The sequence below is a fragment of the Amblyomma americanum genome, chromosome 2 (genome assembly GCF_052857255.1).
Source record: "Amblyomma americanum isolate KBUSLIRL-KWMA chromosome 2, ASM5285725v1, whole genome shotgun sequence".
NCBI classification, from domain to species: Eukaryota; Metazoa; Arthropoda; class Arachnida; order Ixodida; family Ixodidae; genus Amblyomma; species Amblyomma americanum.
In genome coordinates this window covers 73,367,747-73,391,289 of record NC_135498.1, presented here as the reverse complement: position 1 = coordinate 73,391,289, position 23,543 = coordinate 73,367,747, and the positions used below count along the sequence as shown (strand labels likewise).

The 23,543-nt window shown below is 44.1% G+C and overlaps 1 protein-coding gene across 1 annotated transcript in view; it reads right to left on the bottom strand.

The window, feature by feature from the left end:
* Window positions 1-5,423: 5,423 nt before the first annotated feature.
* Window positions 5,424-23,543, bottom strand: part of LOC144119755 (uncharacterized) — a 52,231-nt gene continuing 34,111 nt past the window's right edge. The window contains exons 7-11 of the mRNA XM_077652298.1: window positions 19,233-19,258; window positions 16,501-17,072; window positions 13,309-13,580; window positions 11,177-11,305; window positions 5,424-5,606 (exon numbers count right to left, since the gene is read on the bottom strand). Of these exons, the coding sequence (XP_077508424.1) occupies window positions 5,424-5,606; window positions 11,177-11,305; window positions 13,309-13,580; window positions 16,501-17,072; window positions 19,233-19,258 (1,182 nt within the window). The remainder of the gene's footprint in view (window positions 5,607-11,176; window positions 11,306-13,308; window positions 13,581-16,500; window positions 17,073-19,232; window positions 19,259-23,543) is intronic.

Here is a 23,543-nt window from a genome sequence, read left to right as displayed (position 1 = left end):
GTACAAAAGAGGCGAAGGTACAAAAGTAAACAAGAATCCAATATTGAATGAAGCAGCACCAGGTTTCCTAATTAGGAGCGGATTACACGCGTATTACAAAGCAGTGAATATCGGAACCAAAAGAAGAAATACAGGAGATAAAATCAAGTGCCATCAACGAAAGCTATTTTATGGCTTGTTAGGGTGACTGAAGGGGTGCTGATGCACGTGTCAACTGATTTTGCTATGTAATACGTTTCTTTTAGCTCGCGTGTGAGAGTGTTCAGGCGTGTAAAAAAAACAGTGGTGTTCTCAAATTTCTGGCGCCCGAAGCTTACGTTTTCCTAGCTGATCACATTCACTGCAGTGGTCTGCCAGATTATAGCGACCTCGGTTAAAATAACCGTTATGCTCCATAAGGCCTATGTTTAATCAGCGGCCGGTTTGGCCCATGTAAGCATGGCCGCACTGTGGAGTTCGCTGACCTTTCCGCGAACTCGTTGATGTTGTGTTCGCAAGGAAGGCCGCTCCAGTGGGGTCGGAAGTCCCCAACAAAGGGGCCCGTCCCGTTCCTGCCTCCCCTTCGTGCGGCGGACGTCCTCGTTTACGCCGCGCCGTCACGGGGATGACCCACCGGGAAAAACGCTAACCATGTACAGCTGTCGACATGTGGTTGTTAAGGGGTTGACGAGGTTTCGGGGGCGCACGAGATACGGCGGAGTATTAGCCGAGTGACCGGAAACCCACTATTCCCGTAACGACTGTGTTCGTCTCGTGCGGTGTATTCAGTAAACACTTTAGGGATCGTTTTGTCGCGTGTGCGAAAGAAAGTGGTAACGGCTGGGCCGTGGGCGCCGTGGGACAGGGTGGTCGCGTTTGTGCTGTTTGTCTATTTGATTGCAACCTCTCCTTTCCCAAATGTTTAATCAGCACTCTTTCCCCAATCTGTGATTAGTTGGCGAAAATCCTTATTTTCCTTTCCCTGACCACTGATTGGCGAGATGGGTCGTTTGTTATCTTATTGGTTGCTGTCCCCGCTAAGGGCGGAGACAGAGGGTTTAAAACCAAGCGCTCTGGGTTGAGCGCAGGCTGAATTCGTCTGATCCACGATTTAGTCATGTAAATAGTTTTCTCCTTGCTTTGTTTCTTCTCGTTTTTTTCCTATGTTGTAAATAAATAGTTAACCTTCTCCTTTCCTTGAGTAATGTGAATGTTTGCGAGTAGAACCACCGGGTCATCAAGAAACCCCGATTTCATCATCAAGTAGTATCCTCTCATCGCCACCGGAAGGGGAAACTCAACTCGCACCTCGCCAGAATTTTGGTGACTGGAATTTTACAGCATTCAACACATTTGTTAACATGCTTGACGCCACAGACTGTACTGATGGATCAGATTGTTGCGTCTGCTTGTTTTTGAAGCGAAAGCTTCACTACGCCGGGTTTTCAACCGGGTACTATCTGTGCATACCTTAACAACTTTGGTCGCAAAATTGCTACGGGTGGCGGTTATAGGAGCAGCCACCTGCGAGTGCAGTGGCGCATCACTGAACCGCTGCCCCACTGCGCTGGTAGTGAAATCAGGGCACACCGCCATTCATGAATGTTAAGTACAGAATGAGCAATTCTGCTTATACGGACACTAAACTATAAAATACAACGCGTCAAGCCCTTGAGATGACGTTTAAGTGGCTCCAGCAATTGAATAATCACTATCTGCTTCCGCATGTCTGATCGGTTTAACTAAGTTAAACCCCTACCAATTTTTCGACGGCGGCGCACAGAGGGCAAAGCTTGGCGAAGGCAGAGAAAATAACGTCGACATGAAAGAGTTCACCTAATTGTATCAGCCAATATGATGTTCTATGAAGGAAGGAAGGCCTCCGACGTTGCTGTCACATACCCACTACGGGGGAGTGGCCAACACACAGGCGGTTAATTGCTGGATACAGCAAAATTTTGACGGGAAAAGGAGTGTTAATAGTATGTAGTCTGATAGATTGGAAGGCGAATGTACGGGATCGCAACAATCTTCTTCCTTGCACGCTTGCGCCAACTGCTTGCCGCGTGGGACCCGATAGAATTTCTCTTGCACAGACTTGAGAAGGACGCTTCGATGAACACTGCTGCTCTCAGCCTATCTGCCTGTTCAAGAAAAACTTTTGAGCATTGTGCAGGCATAATTTTACGAGGGCCGATCTGCCAGCACAAAAGGCCACACCGTGTTTATTGTTTTTTTTTTTTTTTTGCTGCGGAGAATAGTAATCTATTAACGGTTTCGAACTTCTGGGCGCGAGGCACCAGTATACATGATGAGGCTGATGCTGCTACGTGCCAGCGGATCAAGGTTCAGCGAGAATTTTGCGTTATGTGGAAAGAACTGCAGGCTACTGTGTGTGCATCTCACGAGAGGGGAGGCGTCGTCGCGGAGACACCGTGGTGCTTAGGGAGTTACCTTATCAGCGAAAGGGCTACTTTGCCCTCCTTTACGAGGAGATGCCGTTGTGCTAGGGCGTGCGCGCGCCCAGTGACAGCGCATCGAGGCTTTTCTCTCATTCGAACCGCGTTGGCTGAAGGGCACCACATTTACCAAGCTACGTGGTCCTTCGAAACTGCGCTTGGTCCTTGAGGGGTCGCAGCGGGGTTTAGCGAGCTTCTCCCAAGCGAACGCCCCAAGAGAAAGCCGGACGCCCGGCCGGGGGACGCCTGTACCGATTTTTAGCGGCGGGTGTCCGGCGGTGGGTTTCGAACCAACCAGCAGCCTAGACGGGTGCGCAACCCACTTGCACTTGCACTTCATCATCATCATCATCATCACCATCATCATCATCAGCCCTACTACACCCACTGCAGGGCAAAGGCCTCTCCCATGTCTCTCCAATTAACCCTATCCTTTGCCAGCTGCATCCACCCTTTGCCTGCAAACTTCTTAATCTCATCCGCCCATCTAACCTTCTGCCGCCCCCTGCTACGCTTACTTTCTCTTGGAACCCACTCCGTTACCCTTAAAGACCAGCGGTTATCTTGCCTTCGCATTACATGCCCTGCCCAAGCCCATTTCTTTCTCTTGATTTCGACTAGGATGTCATTAACCCGTGTTTGTTCCCTCACCCACTCTGCCCGCTTCCGATCTCTTAACGTTACACCTATCATTTTTCTTTCCATGGCTCGCTGCGTTGTCCTTAACTTAAGCTGAACTCTTTTCGTTAGCCTCCACGTTTCTGCCCCGTAGTTGAGTACCGGTAAGATTATGCTGTTGTACACTTTCCTCTTGAGGGAAATTGGTAAACTGCCACTCATGATCTGCGAGAATTTGCCATATGCGCCCCACCCCATTCTTATCCTTCTAGTTATCTCCCTCTCATGATCCGGATCAGCTGTCACTACCTGCCCTAAGTAGACGTATTCCGGCACAATTTCTAGGCTCTCGCTGCCAATTGTGAACTGTTGTTCACAACAACAACAACAACAGCACTTGCACTTGCACCTCCACAAGTGCAAACGTTTGATTTCGGACAACTCCGCGAAGCAAAGGAAGATAAAGGAAAACTATAGGAAATGCTTGATCATGCAGCTGAATGAAAACATAAGCACTATTGTTCTCAAGACGCACTTCTAAATTGCGATAACGTGACCAAACCGGAAACGAACCATTCTTTAAACACAGTTTCGTGTATTTAAGGGGACATTGATGATAAATGGAAGTTGGTTTTATTGATAGGGTACGGAATTGTAATAACAAAGAGACCCCTCTAATCCAAAGTGGAGCTTTCAGATCCAAGAAAAGGCAAAGAAGCGCAATACAGGTGTAACCATTGCATGCAGACTTTGCCGGTAATTACAGGCGTTCACACTTTTTAACACCGGTCTCAGAGGCTTTGCTCTGCTGCCATTTAATTATTTGCGGTGACAACCCGCTGTTTTCGGTGACAACGTCACGAGTCTGAATAGTCTGAGTAGATAGTTTCTAAGCGCAATTGCCTCTGTAATTATTGTTTTTTTTTTCGTGCCGAAGCAACGTCAACTTATACAAGGAAAGCAGAGAATAGATTTCTACCCTGAACGATAAATGGAAGGACTTGCATTAAGTGTCTATTTAAGAAATTTATTCCAAAATCAAAATATACATTTTCATCGGCGATTTTTTGTTATGGCACTGAATCTTTGATGCATGCACTGAACCCACAATATTGTGTTCGGTAAAATATTTTTTAATAGCGAGCGCTTTTGTGTTGACAGGCTGTGCAAAGGTTGCATAACAAGTATATAGGATTTGAGCCTGATATAAAGGTAAGAGGGATTATTTTATTTCAGTTGCCAAGATACGCGGGTTTTTGCCAAGATTCATTGCTCATACGTTAAGTAGTTGTTTCAAACATGTTGCTTATTCAAAATTAAAAATAAATATATATCTTTCTACAATGGCTATATGCTCAAAATTTTATTTTTGAATCCCTGAATGCGCCATGTACACGCATGGTTTATGCGGTTTAAAAATGTCTCCCCCATGACCGCCCCGGCTTAAGGCATACTTCATTGACTGCTCGAGCAAAAATCAAAACAATGGAGTAGAGTTATAACCACCGAATAAGAATTTTGGCACCGTTTCAATTTACACTTTTCTTACTGTTGTTAACTGCGGCGAGCTTATTCTCTTATAAATTTCTTCATGGCTTGTAGACACGCGGCCTCATGTACGAAAACATTAAATGAACTCAGCAAGGCCATAAACAGCTTGAAGTTACTCATTGACTGGCCTCCTTTTGTACATCGCTAGGAGGAACAAATTAATTTAGTGGCGAACACAGCACTATCTCCGATAATAAGGGAGCGAATAATCACGCTGCCACCGGTATAGTTGTTGTCTCTACTTTTGAGACACAAGAAATCGAACAATTCGAGTTTAAAAGACGTCACCTGCAACAAAGGATGAAAAACTGAGAAAACTAAAAAAGCTTTCTCGTAAGATAATTATAAGAATGCAGGTAGAAAACAAGAAACAAAACTTTGAGACATGAATGTAAATTTGAAGAAACTGATTTTATTTCTCCTGCGTCAGGCACAAGGCTCACGCTAGAAAGGAATAGGCAGCCATGAATTATGTTCTTGTTATCCGAATAAGTTGCACCTGGAAGGTCTCTGAAAACAAAGGGAAATGATAAAGCCACTATTAAGCATCACAGACGTCGACATTTGTAGTGCGCGGCAATGAGGTCCGCTTAATTCCAAACCTTATGTGCAGAAGTGATTTTGGGCTGTTGTATCTGTAAGAAGACACTAGCCAAACGAAAACATGCATCTTAGCTGACGAGTAGCTTAACGGTGTAGGAACAGATCTAAACGCCTCGTAGAACGAAACTGACACGTTAGTTTACAACTTTGTCAAGTGGAAGCAGCCTTTCTAATAACCTCCTTGCTTCCAGTTTTCTGAACGCGGCCTGATAACTAGGGATATACAGCTGGGGTGTGGGCAACGGTGGCCACAGATGGGGCGAAGCCAGTGTAGCAAAGACCGTAGCCATAACCACCGTAGCCAACGCCGTAGCCGAGGCCTCCGTAGCCAAGGCCATAGCCGGTGTAGCCAGCGATGGCGCTGGTGGCAAGAGCGAAGAGAACGCAAGCACGAATCTGCAAGAAAAATTGTTCGTGCTTTTACTGTTTGCAAGGAGTTTCTTCAAACTCGAAACATGGGGACTCTTTGTGGTAGTAAGTTTCTACTCGTGTTACGTACAAAACGTTACAGTATTATCCGCGTGACCTGCTGCGAACTGCGTAGCCGACGGCCTGAGTACATCAGAAGCGTATATTCTATAATAACGTGCCTACGGTGGGGACGCCTTGAAGATGTCTTCACATGGCCTTACTTACCTTCTATCTACCGGTTACCGGGAACACCGCAGAGGCTTCATAGTTTAGCTAGAGCTTGGTCTTAATTAAGAATAATACGCGCTTCTGCAGGAGGCATGCAGGACGTAAGTTTAGATAATAGAGGGGGGCTCTTTCTCTGTCGGTTCCATGATTCTTCCATCAACTTCTAACCGAATTGAGTTCAAATATTTCTTTATAAGCAATACAATGGTTCGGTTGCTTACCATGGTGTCTTTGAGCTGCTGTTGAGCCGACTGCTAACTGAGATCAGTTTGCAGGCCCTTTTTTACAAAATGGTGCTGCACCGTGGTTTGCGCATGCACGCTGCCCCAGGAAACGAACTGAAATAAGAAAATAGCAGGAATCTCAATATCTCAATGATCTTGTTATTCGGCAGCACTGCCGTTGCTGCAACCATATGCTGACAGGCCGTACGCGCTCCTAAATGTTATGGAGTACACCGCCATAACCTTGACGAGGACGCAGTTCATAGAAAGGAGGATCTCAATACTTAAATCCTCCACGTATGCACATCAGCTTCTCGATTGAGTGCTCCACAGGTATTGAGGGGGTAGGCTGCATTTTTTATGAGTTAATTTTTTCGCTTTTTAACTCATTGTTAAAAATGTTCTTTTTTTTCTCGGTGCGGTAGCTCAAGTTTTGCTTTTTCCTCGTTTTTGCTCGTATGTTTCGTAGTTCGCTGCTGTCACCAATGAGGTTGTTCTTGCTGATCGCCTTTTATTTTCTCCATTAGTTATTCGTCTTCAATATTTTCTTTCTAGTTGCCTTTTCTCGTGCGGTTAGCCTCATTTACAATGGCTTTCAGGCATTGTCGCGGATCTTGGAGGAAGAAATATTGACAGCAAAATTTGAATTGCTGTCAAAAAAGTTGCATTCTTTCAGGATTTCTCAGCATTATCAGAAACAATACCAATAAATATCTTCCTGCGATAGATTCATTATTCATAACCTGTCTCGAGATCACATTTTTTTAAAGTTTGCAATTGCCTCTTCGTGGCGAAGTTTTGTTCATTGCAGTTTATAAACAGTTTTCTGGAAAAATGTTTGCGGAAGTGACAAGGAGTAAGATGGAAGTATTAACCGGTGGATTCGTCGATTGAATACCAGAGTATCGAAAAAAGGGCAGGATGTTCTTCAGTGGGTGCGTATGAAAGCGCTCTTTCGTGATTACAAGCAGTCTGTTGTTACCAGCAATTCGGGAAGGCAGCGTAACTCTCTTGTTTCAACCAGCACGTGGCGCATGCTATTGAGCGTTCAAGATGGGCGTTTCTACGGAGGCGATGATGTTGCGGGAGGAGGCCTCCGGCGATCATCTCTAATTTTACAATGGCTATTTTGATCTCGCTTCATACCTTCTGGTTATTGAACGCCGAATAATTAATATTAGGAGACGAACTTTGAAGCTGAGGCTTCGTTTCCTGTAGGCCGTATTGAGCAGAGGCTGATTTTTAAACGCAATTACGTAGTGCTACCACTGGATTTGGATCTTTGTTCAGGGCAAAACTTGTCGCAACCTTGTTGTGCAGAAAAGTGCAAAAATTGCACTTTGCCTATTGTGCTTCAGTTCCTGCTGCAGAACAGGAGTAGCAGCGGTTTGTTTAAATATACAGCATTTGTCGATTCCTTAGAAAGTAACATATCAGGATGACGCTTGGATGGTCTCCAAAAATCTCTAAATACATCTGATATTCTTGACAGACGGGAGGTAATTAAAGCAAGAGTGCTCGAAAATTCGCGTCAATGCCATTATACTGTTTATTTGTAGAAAACTTTATACTTTTTGTTCTTTCCTCAGAGGCTACTTTAGTTTGGCTACTTTAGTTACTGCGCTATGATCCTTATATTGAAAACAAACACATTTTCACTCCAATGTACCCCAACATTTTCTGACTGACTGAATTTTTATGAATCAGCACGATTCGAATCGTGCCGAATCAATTGTGCTCTTGGCCAGAAAAGAGGCTCTTCAGGCGAGCCGCACGTAGAAGCCAAGAGGAGCAGGCGCACAGGGTCTGTAGGCCGTCCTTCGCGCAGTCTACTAAGGTCACCTTTCGCTGGTGCCATGTAAAGAGAGAGTACGGGGATTTTTCTCGGTTCATCTCGGTTGTTCACTGGTTTTCTTGCAACAAACGTATCGTGGTGAATTAAACACCGACTCGCTGGTTTTGTGCAACAAAAAGTTCCAAGTGCATTACGATGAAAGAATTGCGCCCTTTCGTGAGATTCATCAGTCCAACTTTTCTACAACATCGTGAATAAGCCTTCTATATAGCAAGAATAGAAATTTATTGCACGAACAGTTCGCCGTCATGAACTGTGCGCATTGATCAAACAACGGTCATAAAATCTGAGCCAGTTTTCCTATGCTTGCGGATCTCAAGTAAAAGTATAAAAAGAATTATATCAGTAAAGAACTTCAATATCAAATACAAATCATTGGTTTATATAGCCACGCTATTTCCACTTTGCTGAACCGAGCAAAATTTAAGTTTTAGGCAGCAACTTTTAGCCCTGGTGACCGTCCAGTATTCTGGTAAATAAAGCATTAGGTCCCCCCGAATTCAAATTTAAGGGTAGAAACCTCGCGGTACGCGGATTACATTCCTGCACCCGAGCTGCAACGAAACAAAATCCGAAGACTTACTCTCACTTATGGAAAATAATCAAAGCGGTCACTGATAGAACCATCAACTATATTTAATGCTAAAAAGGTAAAAAAGTAAAGTTGAGCCTTTACCTACGTCAACTTTATCCGCCTGGACCAGTGATAGACCGGATGGCCGTGGTTCGAGTTTTTTTATTGTCTTTATTGCACAATACACAATATCGCTCATTCACTTAATGCCTTCGACACCTTGGTCACATTCCTCGATCCCGCATGGATTCATAGGTCACCACACCTCATTGCGCCAGATCATCCACTTTTCTGGAGACATACGCACGCGCCAAAAATCGCCAACCAGTCAGGAGGTCAATCCAGCGCAGCGCACACCTCTCCATCAAGGCGCACTATCCATCAAACAGACTTCAATGAACGCGACGGTTCAGCATGGCGATCCATCAGAATGGTTTTTCAGAGGCTTTATACTTCCATGAAATTGAAAAGATTACGCGAAAAAAAAGGAATATACAGCGCGAGCAGAGACGACGGAGGAACAAAATGTGCGCACCACAAACGGTGTCTTGCAACTGAAATTTATTCGGAAGAAAAACATATAAATGTTTGTTAAATGTTTTTAGTTCTGATTAATGCTTTAGCTGCAAGACTGCGCTTGCGTTTTGCCGCTCCTCTTTGTCCGTCGTCTATGTTCGCGCTGTATATTTCCTTTCAAATAAACGTAACCACTTAGGCCAAATTGGTACCCTACTATTCCACAGAATGCTAGAGTATTTCACAACAGGCAGAAATGTGATAGTATGGGGTGAGATCTAAATTACCGTTTCAAGAGTGCGATCAGTTCTCTGAGAAGAACAGGTTGTCGCGCTCCAGCACAAAGCAATGGCCAATTAATGGTCTCCGGTGGCTCAGAGTGGTGACAGTTCACTGACCATGTTACAAAAGTTCTTTTGGAGCGAAGCCAAACTTTGGTAGGTGATATCGACGTGTGGATTTTTTTTAGGGTTTTTGCGGTAGACGCAATGTGCATCCGCTGAATTTGCTTAGTAGGCCTGCTTCCATACATCTAAGCCAAGGCTGCCAGTAGATAGGGATCAGGAAGTACACCCGATCAAAACCTTGCTCATTTGATTTCTTGAGAGACTGAACAAGAATTCTAAGGAAAGGCTAACCGTGAGGAAATTTTTTGTATCAGGAACCTCATCAGGAAAACCACAAAACTAATTCGCGGCCATCTATTTTCAAGGTAAACAGTTAACGCATATGTTAACTAAGCCCAGCTAGTAGAAAGCGGTGGTTGGTCTTCGTAAAAAGAAAAAAAAACGTGAAACATGCTTGTCTACAAACAAGTGCACAAGGGCAGCTACATCAGACTCTCTGCGCATAAATTGTAGGTAGTTAGAACAGCATTGGCATCTTACAAATCTCTGGCGCGAGACTTAATGGTCATGTTCTGAAGTTCGACAAGGTCAGTTCTTGGGCGAGTCGGTTTCCATATTCCATAACATAGAAGGACACAGGTGTTGTGTTCCTGCCTGTGTCCTTCTTCTATATACCGTTCGTTGCGCTGTAGTCATGAATTGTGTTCTGAAACTCAATTTTGGAAACTTTTGCAGATTTTTATCACAAACGCGGCCTTGGCCACAGAAAAGCTGAGACCTTGCTCTGTTTGTAGCCGCCGGTGAAACAGAATGGAGATGCTGATTCATAAAAAAAAACGTCGTTTTTGTATCACACTAGGGCACGTAGTTAAGGCCGTTTCTAGAGACTATATATAAATTTTAAATGCTTTTATTAATAAGTTCTCGGGAAGGCATCAAGCGGCCGCTGCCTTTGACGTGTGTGCACGGTTAGGTAGCAAGTGCATCCTGAAGAAAAATCCAGACCATTTTCTCTACCATTTGTTCCCCAAAATATTACTTCTACCATTAAAGACTGTTCAGACCCTGTGCAAGATTCCTTCTTATATCACTGACCGATTGCTTTGTCTGTTGCATTTTGAAAAACTAGCCTGAAAAACTGGCTTCTTGAAGGCTCTCCGCAGACGTTGGATGGTACTGCTTTGTCCTCACTGCACGAGACAGCAGCGAAAGTCTTCTAATGGCAGAAGAACATGGCGATATCACCTTTAATGACAGCTTCAAACTGCTGGTTTGCACTGGTGGGCGTTCTCCCTCACTGCACTACATACATGATGTTGGCTTGGTTTCGCTGTATATTTTATGAAATGGCGCTTTAACTTCATCAACTAAAACAGGTTTACTGAATCTTGGCGGCATCACGTAGTAAAAAAAAATGAAACCAGAACCTGTGGCAAAAGTCAACAGGAGTTGCCGTTTCTTCATGCTTGAAGAGACCGGTAGCCAAAAGCGATGATTAGTTTGTGATGTTGAGCTTTTCACGGAGGATGGACAAGAGGGATGCTTTTGGTGCGCTCGCACTTATCATAACCATTCCCCGCATATGAGTGATGTGTGTTTTTTTGTTTGTCGGTTTGTCTGAAGCCGGTTTTGTGGCAGGCTGCTCACCTGACCACAGGGTGGTGGGCATCCTGCCAACCGTGTCAAGCGGGAGCCCATTTAATCGTAAGAGGCTGCTTGGGAAGACCAACCTGGGTCGCAATCCAACCAAAGTCCCACCGATGGCAACACCTGCCATTGCACCAGCCTTGTGCCAATACGCCAATGCTCACCTGCACACCGGGTGGCTTACTTGCTAAGGTGTAGCTGGCGTGCAGTTGAGCAGTGGTTGGCTTTGGCAGGTTCTGCCATGTCATTTCACTTTTGCATGAAAGACCACACACACCAGCAACAACCTTAACCTGTGAGAGCAACGCCGCGCCGAAACACATCATGCCAGCAGATCATATACGTATTCGGTGTAATTGTGTTTTTTTTTAATAAAGAAAGTATTCACAAGTCTTTTCACAGTGGTTGACAGTTTTTGCCGTTGGAATTTCTCCACAGCAGCCAACTTTGATGCATCGGTTGAGATGGAAGGCACCCACTGCATTCATCATCTGTGCTTTCGATGCATGTGTAACCACTTAAAACCACTTGAAGGTGGCCCATTCCATGCCAAATGACCAAGGCTTTGCGCTCGATCATTCTTCCATTTGTTTAAAAAAATCATAAGTTCTGCTAGTGCGCTTAACATTTTTCAACCTTGTTTTTTCTTTAAAAAAATTCCTCTTGCCGCGCCGGCCATCTTAAGATCGCAGCCTACAAAACAATTACTAAAAAATCAAACTATTCACTAATGACTGAATATTTTTTTTACTTGAATAAAAGAGATTTTGCGTTTACATTGTAGTTTATTTTCTTCAAAAATAAAAGATAAAATGTAGAAAACGAGAAATTCCTAATTTCTTAGTAATTTTTTATTTGCCCAGCGGTCTTCAACTACTTCTCTAAATTCTCCAGAAGGCAGAGAAATTGACAGTGTTTGCCAACCGCAAGCCGTGCACAGTATTTCTCCGAAAAAAACTTTAAACTTTGGAAACATTGCTTTTTATAGCATATTCAGCCATCAACACAATGTTAAAAATTTCAAATAACGTTATGAAAGAAAGTACGTTGCATTCAGTGGCATTTATTTCAAGAGGCTTCATCAGAATAAGTTTTGTTTCAAGCGCGAAAATTTATTCGTAAGTTCTGAACCCACTCACTACCCCGCCACACGATGTCTTCGCTCTTCACTGCCGTGCATCCAGCCGTTCCTTCGCCATGTTGAAATGCCATGTTGCTATGGGCTTCCGCGATCATATTAAAGGCGTGGCTTCAGAAAATAAAAATGAAGCCGTTGGGTACGAACAGCATCATGACTTCCCACGTGGTAACTGGAGAAGCTGACCAATGATCGCTGCAGCCTCGCTGCTCATCCTTCAGCTGCCGGAAGCGCTATCAACTACGGATGCCAGTTTCAGTCCGAACACAACCGCTACGGTCAATGTTCCTCCATATAAAACGTTTAGGCCTTATGATACAGCCATCCGCACCTAGCCTTGCGACAGAATGCGCAGTTTACGGCCAGTTAGCAAGCAAAGTGTGAAATGTTGCGAGGGATCGCGGCGTATGTCATGAGTAATGTGGAGTCGGATCTCTCGTTAGTCAAATAGTGACCTTATAGAAGGACGCAGTGTGGGCCAGCTGATCGCTGTGCATCCCTGTCTATTAAAAAAAATTCGAATAATGACCCCCTCCCATCCCCTCCTTAGCTTTTTACTTCAAGAGAGAAAAATACCAATGTTGTAGCCCTCGGGCTGCTAGAAGAAATTATTCAAAGTAAAATAATCATCCTCACTGTGGTGCTCGAGATAGCGGCACCTCTGAAAGAAGCACGGGAGTTTCGTCACACCACCGCTTCATAACTCTAAGCCGCACGCGGTGGACACAGGTCGTACTCTGCTGCCGCATAATTTCAAGTACTAAAATATCGATGAGCACGGAAAGCGACTTTTGAGCCAAATATATTGTGACGGAAGACAGAGCGACAGTTCACAGACAGACAGAGTTCGACCGCTAGCCAGCGCAATACACTTAAACGTCGTCACCTATACATGCGCCACCTGCGGCCAGCGAACAGTTGATCTTTAACATCGCGCAACTTTTTGTCTTCGGGCATGGCTGGGTCAGCTCGCCGAAAAAGCAGGCTCATGTCCTTCCCGCACATTGTTACATTCCCGTTCGGCATCCGGATGCGAGACTGCAAAGCTCGTTCAGCCCGTTATCGACGATAAGTGCTGGTGCAGGTCTCCAGCAGGCGTCGGCGGGGCTCGCGCCATGATGTTAAGGGGCCTTCTCGGTTCTTATACTAGGTACGAACGCCATCCTCCAGGCTGAAGAAGACGTTTCGAAGCTTGGCGGCGTGGTCCCACTGGCTGAACAAGGCGACCCGTTCAAGCTCTACAAGCCAGCCTTTGCCGTCATCGAGTTGACTGCCTTGTAATGGTGTGGGCAGTCGCGGATGCTGTAAGGTGTAGTATGCCGCAGCTTGCATGACAGGTCGACGGGAGGGTGTCATGATAAACTCCGAAAGTCCGTGCTCGGGAGTTAGGTCTTGGTTTCTCCGGTTAGCACGGTGCATAGGGGAGTCGACTGGCAAAGAAATGGTGTCCAGGGTATGCGCAGGACTTTGGGACATATGCAGGCATCTTTACCCCGCACCTACACCAAAATATGTCATGGAAGAAAGGGCAAAAGTTCGCTGACAGACAGAATTCGGTAGCTAACCAGTGCGACACACTTCAACACCATTACATACATGCACCACCTCAGAACACCAGGTGGCATTAAGAAGCACCCAACTGGAGCGGCATAAAGAGCCTTTGTGTGTATTCTCAGCTAAGGCGACTTCTCGCACTGTGGTGAAGAGTTATAGTAAATTTATTGTTATTTTCAAAAACAATTAAAATACAAAAAGGAAGAAGTTGGTTTTCGCTGGACTCTGCATCTGCGATCGTATCCAGAAGCACCTGAGCTACGGCCAGTGGAAATAAAAAGAACAGCGAGAAGAGGAGAGAGCTAATTATTGGCGGAGTAGGGTGTGGGTTGTGAATTTGCTTGAAACAAAAAGTGTTCTGGTTAAGCTGCCTGAAATGAAGGTTATTAAATTTTGCTGTGGAGAGAACTACGTTTCATATTTTTACGTCGAGTACCTATCTATGCAAGTGGCGTGTGAATATGCCACAAAAAGTGATTTTTCTTACGTTTAAGCTTGATATTTTTAAATGGTGCGCAATTCTTACGATGCCAAACATTTTATCGATTTTTTTACCACCTTCACATGTTTGTAAAATATTTGGCATCACTAGTGCCACAACATACAAATTTTCGGGAAAACTGAAATACCCGTGGTTTTCTACAAGTTCAGATGGCTCATATTTTCTAGAAATAAACGAAACTCCTGTTCAAGTTATCGTATAAAAAAGTGCAATGTCCTTTATTCACAAAAAGTTTGCAGCCATGCGCTAAAATTTTTATTTTTTCAGATTTTCTCGTGAAACAGCTTTTTGCTACCATTTGTGAACTTGAAATGGCGGTCATGGAAAGAGAACTTGTTTTATTGAAATAAAAAGCAGGGAAATATTTAGCAAAGTTACACTGTATATCACAAATACCCTTTAAACAAATTGAGGATAGTAGAGCGCGAACTCATGATCATTTGGCATTGAATGATCCAAGTTTATTCCCAAGATACTACAGCTCGACAATTCAAGGGCTGGGACAGTCACAGCCAGATTGCTGCAACACAAAAGGTTCTTTTTGCTAGTTAAAGACAATCACGGCTATCCTCACTTAGCCTTTATCTTTGTTGCTGTTTCCAGTCGGTGTGTTTAGCTTCGAAAGAAGAGTGAATATTTATCTCTAGAACAACATGAAAATATCACAGTAAAACTTTAATCAGCAAGATATGTACGCTGCAAAATTCGCTGCAAAACTCCACATAAACCGCTAGCCTCCTTCTTAGGAGCTCTGTCAAAGCTTTACCTCTAAAAAGATGTGAGGGTTCTTATCCTCTCTACAGTCTCTATCGAAAATCGCATGCTTCTTTTTTTGCGCCTTGCTACTGGAGAAACTCCAAGACACGAAGAGTCCCACAAAGTCGAGCAAAAGGGTGCTACTTTCGAGGATTATACGTTCTTACCCCATGCTGAGACAGATCCACCCATAATTTCCGTCAGACCACCTAGAGTTTACGGCACTTTTTCGTAATATGAGTAGTGAATTTTATTATATACTTCATGGGTGTTCGGTTGCGCGAAGAGCTCCAATTTTCAAATCTTTTGCAATTTTCATCACCTTTCTTTGTGTAATTTAGCGTTTCTTTGTATTTGTATCATTTTGAACTGACTTCATGTTCCTGGTTTTGAATCATGTATTTGTTCCGATATTGTTTTTGCATTTTTTTACTGTATGCATTGTATACTTTGTAAAGAATTTATTTCAGTGTGTGTAGCACTCCCCTCAACAATGCCATGTGGGCCAAGATGGTATCTGAAATAAAAGAATAAATTAATCAAAGTAATCTTGTGTCTCTACTATGTAAAAATATAAAGATAATAATCAAGGTGCAATGACAGCTTTATTGTTCTTATTCCTGTGAATCACATAGTTTTGTTCTTCCTCATGGCTTTTATTTAGAGACGGAATCATGAGTGAACTGTTCAGAATGAGTGGTCGCTGCGCGGCATCATCAACGAAAACGTTTGACGAACCCAGGAACATCACGAAGGGCGGAAACTTAAGCTGTGTTTAGCGTGTCGATGTCCACCACCTTGGGCAAAAAATTAAGTCTTGTTAAACACAGCGAAAATTTCAATATAGAAGGTGCGAATCAAGGTGTTACAAGTGCGTGGCTGTCACTGTTCTTTTCAGGTACTAGAAAAACAACAATGATTTTTTATGTGGACGACTGCCACACCTCATCAAGAGAAGACAACCTTTCAAAAAAAAATGAACACAAGGAACAGAAAAGATTGGAAAGAAGAAAAGATTTGTGTAAAAAATAGCGTCGAGAATGTAAGACCAGCACAATGGACACAACTTTGGCCCAAAAAATTTAGTGTTCTAGACACTACTTTTATTTCTCCAAATGTGGTGGTTGTGAGGCTCACGCACAACGGATTTAGAGCCACATGTTTTGTTGTTATACCGATCAGTTGCCGACGGAAAATCTCTGAAAAAGAAAACATCAAAAACCCACTATTAGTGACGACAGACGTCGCTAGCTTTTTAGTATGTATCAATGAGGTAAGCTCAATTAAAAAAAATTAACCGCAGTTGTCATTTTCACTTATTGCGTGTGCAAGCAACGCCTGGCAAACAAAGACGAGTTTCGCCTAGACGAAGTCGTCGAACTTTAATACAATCGCCAAAGTGGCTTGTAGTCTTCAATGCGCTTAAGCAATTTCAATTTCGCTAAATAGAGCAGCAGTGTTTTTAATGCACTGACAACTTTATAGGATATCGTGAACTAGATTTAAATACGGTGCCTAATAAGTAGGTTTATACTCACACTTCTTCTTGTGGAGAAGAGCGCCGTAGTGGAATGGAGAGCCGAGGCCATAGCCGTAGTTCAGGCCGTATCCGAGGAGTCCGTGACCGAAACCGTAGTGGCCAACACCGTAGCCGAGAGTGCCAACACCATAGCCGTACACTGGGGCAGCGTGGTAGGCAGCGACAGCTCGGACAGCGTGAGCAACGGTGGCCACAGCTGGGGCATGGTGGACGGTGGTGGTTGCAAAAGCTGGGGCAGCAGCGTAGGTGGCGACTGGAGCGGCGTGAGCTAGGGTGGCGACAGCTGGAGCAGCGGCGTAGGTGGCGATGGCTGGGGCAGCGTGGGCAACAGTGGTCACGGCTGGAGCAGCAGCAACAACTGGAGCAGCAGCGTAGGTGGCGACACCTGGGGCAGCATGATAGGCGGCAACGCGAGTTACAGCTGGGGCGACGGCACAGCTAGCCACGGCTGGGGCAGCGTGGGCGACGGTGGTCACAGCTGGGGCAGCGTGGTAAGTGGCGACGGCTGGGGCAGCGTGGGCGACAGTGGCGACAGCTGGGGCGTGGGCAACGGTGGCCACAGAAGGAGCGCAGCCAGCGTAACCAAGGCCGTAGCCTAGGCCGTTGTAGCCAAGACCATAGCCAAGGCCACCGTAGCCAAAGCCGTAGCCGGTGTAGCCTGCGAGAGCGCTGGTGGCAAGTGCCAGGAGGACGCAAGCACGGATCTGGAAAAAAATTTGGTCACATTTGCCTCTTTTTAAAGAGCTTCATTATGTCGACAACCCCAGATACTAAATGCTGCTGTATAGTTTTAAGTGATGTTGCGTAGTTAAATTTTTTACAATATGATCAATGACCTCTGCTGCACAATACGCCGCGCAAAATGCGCAGGCACGACAAACCGCTGTTTTGTTTTCATAGCTGCCTGATACCAAAAGGAAAATGTGTTATCGTACGGGCTTCCTCTGCAGGTTGTTCTCCCCTGGACCGGCGAAGAAATTAAGGGCACTACGGCTCCGAATGAATATAGCTAGTAGGCGCTTTTACAATAAGTAATGAGAGCAGAGATTTAGATAAAATCAGGCGGCATCTTATGGTGCTTGCTGAACCTTTTTGCTTTATCAGCAATTTGAACCGACTTCCCATTTTGCATCACAAGAAATAGAAAATTTCTGTTGCTTACCATGATGACTTTGAGCTGCTGCTGAGCGGACTGCTGGCTGAGCTCAGTTCGTGGGCCCTTTTCTACCAAAACCTTCGTTTCGCGCTCTGCGCACGTGAGCGCCACACGGAAACATTTGCTGAAATTATTAAACGGTAGGAATTTCTGTGATATTGTTATTCTGCCGGTCTCCGTAAACTGCCTCACTGCTGCATGCAGCTCCGTGCTACGAACTCTAATGGCATATCTTAACTTAACCTAAAGGAGGGCGGAGTGTCAGATGAAGGAGGATATCAATACTTATATCATCACCTATTCGCACGGCACCTTCTCGAACAAGCAACACATCGGCACTGTTGTGGCCTAATGCGGTGTTGTGGCCTAATGGGAGAGCAGAAATAGTTCTGGTTTCCATATTTCCGTACATTTATTTAGTTGTTTTCCGCTATCACAAGAGATGACTCTCTTGTCGACCCCCTTTAAACCTTGAACCACCAAATCAGTATCTGGGAAACGGTAAAAATCACCGCAGTTTTCGAAAATGTTTTGTCGAAAATGGATGTTGTCAGTCCTTAAACACGCGGTTAAGACGCAAAACACGGCTTACCTTTACAAGTACCTCTTTAAGTTTTAAAAATTGCTGCCAAGGCAACTGCCGACCGTAACTCGTCTTTGGCGGTGACTGGCTCGTCATTGGCGATAATGGTACAATCTCTCGTGACGAGTACACCTCGTTGTTGGTGGTTAAAGGGTTACGTTGCTTTTAATTGTTTTCCTTCAATATTTTACATCTACTTACCTCTTGTCCTGGCTTTAATCCTATTAACCACCAAGGTGAGAAACACAGCAGACAGCCTAGGCTGGAGCGACCACATAGACCACACCCGTGTCAAGATAGCGAGAGCTATTGGTATGCTTTCCCGGCTTCGAGATCTTATACCTTGCTCGCTGAAAAGACAGTTGTATTTTTCTCCTATCCATTCTCGCATCAGTTATTGTCTTCTTATCTGGGGTACTTGTAACAAAACTGACTTAGAAAAAATATCAGCCCTGCAGTCGCGTGCAGCTCGGTTTCTTTTACCTGCAGGAAACAACACAAATAGTTGCTCGGCAAATACACAGTCTCGAATGATCCCTGTGAAAACCATGTATGAACTCAAAATATGTATGTTTATTTATAACGAAATAAAATCAAATTACATTAATTTTTTTAACACGTACCTAAATAGATCTACTGGTTACAGCTTGCGTCAGACTTCTGTTGTGTTAAATAGGCCTCGTACTAACTACGGAACACAATCAATTGAGCACCAAATCATGTTGATGTGTAATTCTCATCCGTTTGTAATAGATGCAGCTAAAAATAGTTCCACGCCCAGGGGTTTTAAACGCATCTGTTCGTCTTTCTTTTTGTTTAACGTTGTGTCCTAGACGACCAAATGCTTACTTCTGGTTCCGTTTGATGTAATATTATGTCGTTTCGAACAACCCTAATGTATTGCATTTCTGTACCATTTTTGTATATGATTTAGTGTGTATTATTATTTTATTATCTGTATATATTTACAAGAACTGTTTATGATGTGTCTGCTGTGTAAGTGATGGCAAGGACAGCCTTTTTTTTGTTGTGTAATGCAATACCGCTCCTGCTGCTGTACCCAAGCGAGGACAAGACCCAGTCAGGAGGTTAAGCACCTCCTTTTGTCTTGCCTCGTGGGCAATACCTGTATGCTGCCCAAAGAAGAAAATAAACAAAAAAAATATTGCAGAGCCAAGAACTGGACCACGACGATTGTTTTGTAAATACGGAGAACCTGCGGAAGCTGTACAGCATTGCTTTGTCGCCGTATAGTTTTCCTTGGTTGCCGTATGGTTGCGCTCTGCTGGATGCCAATTCGTAATTATTTTCTATTACGAATCTACTCCTCGTTGGACAACCTTTAAAATTTAACCAAAGAAATGGCAGTTGGGAAATATTTTAAATCAGCATGTCTGGGTCTGTTCGCAGCAAACGTCAATGAAGTTCGTCATGCAATATATTTCTTATTCGTAATGTGTTTCGAGGCCATTGTTTTATAAATTGTAAGTTCTCTGTTCATGGCGGCAATTACGTCACTTATATCATTACAGAACTTTCCACCAAGCTGGATGTTATAAAGGTCACAAAGAAGCCAAATCTAATAATTTGGTCGCTTTAACAATTGGATGGCAGAGGGTCCCATGAACTGCACGGTGCTGTAGCGCGTTGTTTGAGGGCAAGTGCCCGCGCTCCCAAATTGCCACATGATGCCAAAGATAATTATTGCGTTAAGCCATTACGAGTGTCGTTGGCATTTTGAAACGCTGGCCTCAAGCATTCCTGCATTTTGAGAGTGAAATTTGTATCCTCATTGCGCAAGATAGTAGCGAAAATCTTCACTTGCCTGAATAGCAGGACGAACATAATCCTCACAGCCGACATTAAACGGCGAGTCTGCATGAAGGGGTCGTTTTCATCTGGCGAATAATGATTGTTTGCGTATTGGTTTCTTGATACATTTTGTTTAACAACGCTGCATCACCAGCAAAAGTTTTTCTGTCGAAGGGAGTTTTCCGAGGCAAAACAAAACAATAAACTGTGGCTATAATCAACTCGAAGAGTCGTTTCTTTTTAGGTTTGAAGAGACAGGAATACCTGAGCGCTGATCATTTTATGAGGATGCTTAAGGCTGAATTTTTTGGAACAATGAATGAATCCAAAGGCATTTTTACAGCTCTCTGCAATTTTATTCTCGAGATCTCTCCATGAAAGCAACCTTTGCATCATGCTGATTATCAAGGGCACCTACTTCGTTCATAAGGTCAGTTTTCGAACTGCCCTCTTTCGAATTCAGGCATCCAGTCGAAAATCTGTGCGCTAAATTGTGACTTATGGTAAATATGGTATTTAATCTCACCAAGTCACAGAATATAACCAAGACAACACTGAGAACGGCATGACACGATTATTCGTACTTGACAGCTCGAGAACATCATCGTTGTCTTCGCACCAACTGCCCCTTTCGTGTACATGTCGATGGCACATGCTTAAATGAAAGTGATCCGGGAAACATGCCAACAACCTAAAACATCATAGTGCACAAATGAAGACAAAAAATTCAGAGAATAAATATTTCACAAGTACGTAGAATTTTCAAATGCACCTCTTAGCGGTGGCTTGCGTGCTTTAGCTCATATATAAAATAAAAAGTCTGTGTACGCAGAGTCTGTGTACAATATTACAAAAGTTTGTTTTGCAGGCTGTTGCTCACGAAATCCTGAGGGATGAATATTACCAATCTGTTGAGTTGCACTATACTGCTTTCTACGCTCATGCATACTTCCGGTGCATTGAGACCGATCAGCTCATTATATTGTAACCTGACCGCCAGCCGAAGAATGGCCTAGCGCGAGCGTTCTGTCTCGGGCCACTCCAACTTCGTCTTCTTCTTCACACTACTCTGGGCCACCGAGCGATCATCCCGATCGGTGACAAAGAGACGCGCGAAGAGGTGATGGGTTTCAGAGGATGGCGGGACAGGATGCACAAAGTGGTGATGCGCTAGCGGCCACGATGTAGAAGATGGCTGAATGATTCCGGGTTCGCGAAGCTTGCTGGCCATAGGTCACCAGGAGCCGACGGCCGAGGCCTCACGACGCGCCGAGTGGCATTTGCAGGGGAACAGTGTAGTCACGTGTGGGCAGCATCTTGGGTCGGTGGGGCCGGGTCCTTGCGTCAGGTTCAGTTCTTCGTGTCGAGTGGTCTGGGTGGTGGACGGGGCGGGGGAAGAACGGCGAGATCGGGTAGGGTCTGATAGGCTGGGGCATGGCCGGGCGACGCAGACCAAGAACTCACGGCCGACGACCACGGCTCCCGCATGCGCCGAAGCTCCCGGACCAAGATGGGGATGTACCCCACACTTCCACCAAATGTTACGAGCAATTCGAAGGAGAACCTCCGGAGACCAAACGTAAAAGTGTGACGGTCCCTAACAGGTCCGAGCGCGCGAGCAGGAGAGCAACATATTCCTCCACGGATGCAGGCGCTTCTTCTTCTTCCTCAGTGGCATGTATCAATATTCTGTAGTCCTTTTATTCCTATAGCTCTAGATTGTGAAATGAATTTTGTATATTTTATGCGAAGACGCTTACTCCCGCGGGCTTGTTATCTACTACCTCAATTAGTCGTCGACACATTTTCAGGAGTTCGCCTTTCAAAGTGTAGCTCCTGCTTACAAACTAACTCCTCATTAGGCAAGCAAGTTTTTTTCTGTCTTTTTCACTGCGTCCACTCAACGGCTTTTTAATCCGTCTTCAAGAAAACCTTTTTTTCTGACGTCGTATATTGTTTGTAGGCCAAGTCAGCAGTCGAGGAACTTGCCGCCCGCTCCTCCCCCTCGTGCATTTCCCTTACGTTTACGAAGAATCGAGGTAGTATTAAGTATATCAACTAGCATAATTATTTTCCGCAGCAAGCAGTACATTATGGAAACAAATAAGCCTTGGCAATGCGTGAGAATGCATTTGTCATCCAGCATGCGGGATAGGAGGAAAACCAGTTTTTAAAACATTTCTTGGGATTGAGCAAGTTTTGCATGGCAGGTTCAATGTTATTACACACAGTGTTTTTTTTCCTATGAAAGATTTCTTTTTATTTCTATGTATCCAGAAGCGTTACTGCCCACAATCGTTGAAGATAATAGACTAAACTTCAAGGAGGGTCGACTTGATGGGATTGTGCTTACAGGGAGTCATATAATTTTTTTAAGCTTTTATCACACAAAAACCTTGGGGGACGAAAAAAAAGCGGTTCGCACTGACCGCTTCACAAGCTTCGTCACCCGTAGAAGTCGGCAGCGTTAACAGAGACAGTTACACAGGAGAATCATTATACATTGTTAGAGAAAGGAGAGAAAAAAGAAAACAGAAATGACAGGTGAAAAATTTCAACGCAGTAACAAAATACAACCTAGTCAATGAACAGTTCCCTAAGTGCAGAAGTCATTTTTGTTGGATTGCTATATAGACGGGTGTTCAAACATTTCTGTAGAATATATTTTAACATCGCAGAGCCGTAGTTTGTTCTGCATCTGGGTATTGCAAACATTCCATGGTCTCTAGTTGCATAGGGTGTCTCATATGGTACAAGAGGAACAATGCGGCTCAAAAAAGGGTCACTTTGTGCCGTGATTTTTTTTATAAAAGTAGGCAAACCGGTGCTGAAATAGCATATTAACCTTAATATTATTAAAATTTCTTCTTATGGGGCGAGTCGGGGCGTCAAAGAAAGCATTTGTAATGATCCGTAGCATTTTTTTCTGCAGAATAAAAAGTTTTTTGTATATTTGACACAGTAGTATTTCCCAAGGCAAGTAACAATAACCTATGTATGAGAAGAAAAGAGCGTAATAAAGGTCGAGCTTTGTTTTCACGGGCAAAATATGTTTATTACGAGCGATGATACCTATTGATTTAGACAGGGTGATGCATATCTTGCTAATGTGGGTGCTCCATGACATTGTGGGAGTAAAATCTATGCCAAGGGAGGTGAATGCCTCGACGTATTGTACTTGTGTGGCGCTAAAAAGGGTTGGTGGTGGATTCGCGACTACCTTGCTCTTGGAATGAGATATTATTGTCTTTGTTTTCTCTCGGTTTACTGATAATGAATGCAATGAAGACCATTCCCTCACGTTATCCAGTGCTGTGTTCGCGGCGTCAGTCATTTGTTTCATACCTGAGGAGGAGCAGAATAAACTGGTGTCGTCAGCATAAATAATATATTTTATCTCTTTGCTTATGTTGACTATGTCGTCTATATATATATATATATATATATATATATATATATATATATATATATATATATATATATATATATA